This window comes from Aureococcus anophagefferens, assembly GCF_000186865.1.
Source record: "Aureococcus anophagefferens unplaced genomic scaffold AURANscaffold_641, whole genome shotgun sequence".
Lineage (NCBI taxonomy): Eukaryota > Pelagophyceae > Pelagomonadales > Pelagomonadaceae > Aureococcus > Aureococcus anophagefferens.
The window spans coordinates 1-1750 of NW_008706015.1; the positions used below are offsets into that span (position 1 = coordinate 1).

The 1750-nt window shown below is 68.1% G+C and overlaps 1 protein-coding gene across 1 annotated transcript; it reads right to left on the reverse strand.

The window, feature by feature from the left end:
- Positions 1 to 37: 37 nt before the first annotated feature.
- Positions 38 to 1483, reverse strand: AURANDRAFT_68936 (hypothetical protein; the record flags this gene model as incomplete). The annotated part of the gene is made up of 1 exon (XM_009044671.1): positions 38 to 1483. One exon carries the CDS (start codon positions 1481 to 1483, stop codon positions 38 to 40), a length of 1446 nt encoding a protein of 481 aa, XP_009042919.1.
- Positions 1484 to 1750: the final 267 nt, after the last annotated feature.

Genomic DNA, 1750 nt, shown 5'->3' on the forward strand with positions numbered 1-1750 from the left:
TACGGGGCCTACTAGTAGTCGCCTCAGTTGCGCCACCTCAGCGCAGCTCCGCGAAGGAGCGGCGGAGTTCCGGGCCCGGGTTGAGTCGCTTGGAGGAGCGGGCGCCGCGGGGCTTCGGCTTGACGCCCACGCAGTAAAACTCGTGGTAGCCCGCAGCTCGCGTGGTCACAAAGCTTCGCCCGCAGCCCTTGGCGCAGAGGTACTCTTGGCCAGCGGTCATCTCGCGCACAACTGGACTGCGGCGGTCAATTGAGGTGTGGACGTAGCCCATGGCGACGGCGATATCCATCGCCTTCCACTTGCCCACGTTTGTCTCGATTTCGAAGTCGCCGGCGCAGTGTCTCCGCCCGTTGGACAACGTCGACTCGAAGGTGCCGTTGACGGCGCGAACGTTGTTGAGCAGGCTGAAGGCGACGCGCGGCGTCGGACTGATGAAGGCCGTGATGAGGGGGGAGCCGGGCCGCTCGTCTCGCGGGGCCTCGAAGCGGCGCCAGCCCTGGAAGTAGCGCCGCGACACGTAATTGAGAGCCACCAGGCCGTGAGTTTGCGCGCCGGCGTACACAATCTTCGCGCCGTGCGCCGCCGAGCCGCCGGGCTTGGACCGCTCCTTGTGCGCCTCGTCCGCCCGGACGCCCTTCTTGCAGCTACCGCCGAGCTCACAACGGTCACGGTGCGCGTCCGCTCCCCCGGGCATCGACCGCTTGGCGTGCGCCGCCGCCTCGTCCGGGTCCTCGTAGCCGAACTTGGGGGTGCCGCCGCCGAGCAGCGACGCCTCGTAGTGGGCGAGGGCCGCCTCCGTGCCCATCTTGCCCCACTGCACGACGGGCACGGGGAGGTCCGCGCCGACCGGGAGATCGAGCAGCTCGCGCAACGCGTGGCCGCTCGGCAGGGCCTCGATCGCGCGGCGCTGCTCCGCGTGGAGGCCCCACCACGGCACGCGCATGAGCGGCGTCTGCAGGCACAGGTCCGCGCGCGGCTCGCCCAGGAAGATGACCAGGGCCCAGAAGGCCGCGGCCTCGGCCTCGAACGAGACCTCGCCGGGCACCACCTCGAGGTCGAGGTTGTAGAGCGAGGCGCCCTCCTCGAAGAAGCGCTCCAGGACGGGCACGAAGCGGAACGAGCCGGCGTAATCTAACGCCCATACGTACCAGATCTTTTTCTGCAAGACGTACAACTGCGTCACGCGCCCGTCCTTGATGGCGAGCGTGAGTGATATTGTGCTCGAGCCGCCGGTCTTGGCCTGGGACGGCTCACCCTTCTGCTTGTAGCCGCGCAGCGCGCGCCGGATCGCCGTCACGGCGTCGCGGACGAGCGGCGTGTCCATGACCTTCTTGGCCGCGCCCTTGTCCAACGCCGACATCTCGACGTTCCACGGCCCGTCGCCGTCGGGAAGAACCCAGGAGCCGCCGCGACGCTGGTGTGCCTTGAGGTCCACGGCGTACACGCTGTTGTAGTAAAGCTCCGGGTCCCAAGCGCAGTCCATGATTTTTGAACGCGATCCTCCTCGTTTTTGCCCATTGTGTCGTTCACGGCGGCTCGTGGGCGGGCCCAAGCCACGTCCTTGCTGTCAAGGTGCCGCATCCAGTGCAACAACCATGCGTCCAGGGGTCGTGCCATCCTGGCCGATCGGCTGGGCGGGGCCACGTTGAGGCCGCTCTCGCAGCCAACTTCTTCCAGCTGCGGCGCCGCACGCGACGCAGCGATACTCGGCGTCGCGGGGCTCGACGACGATCCGGAGGACGACGACTTC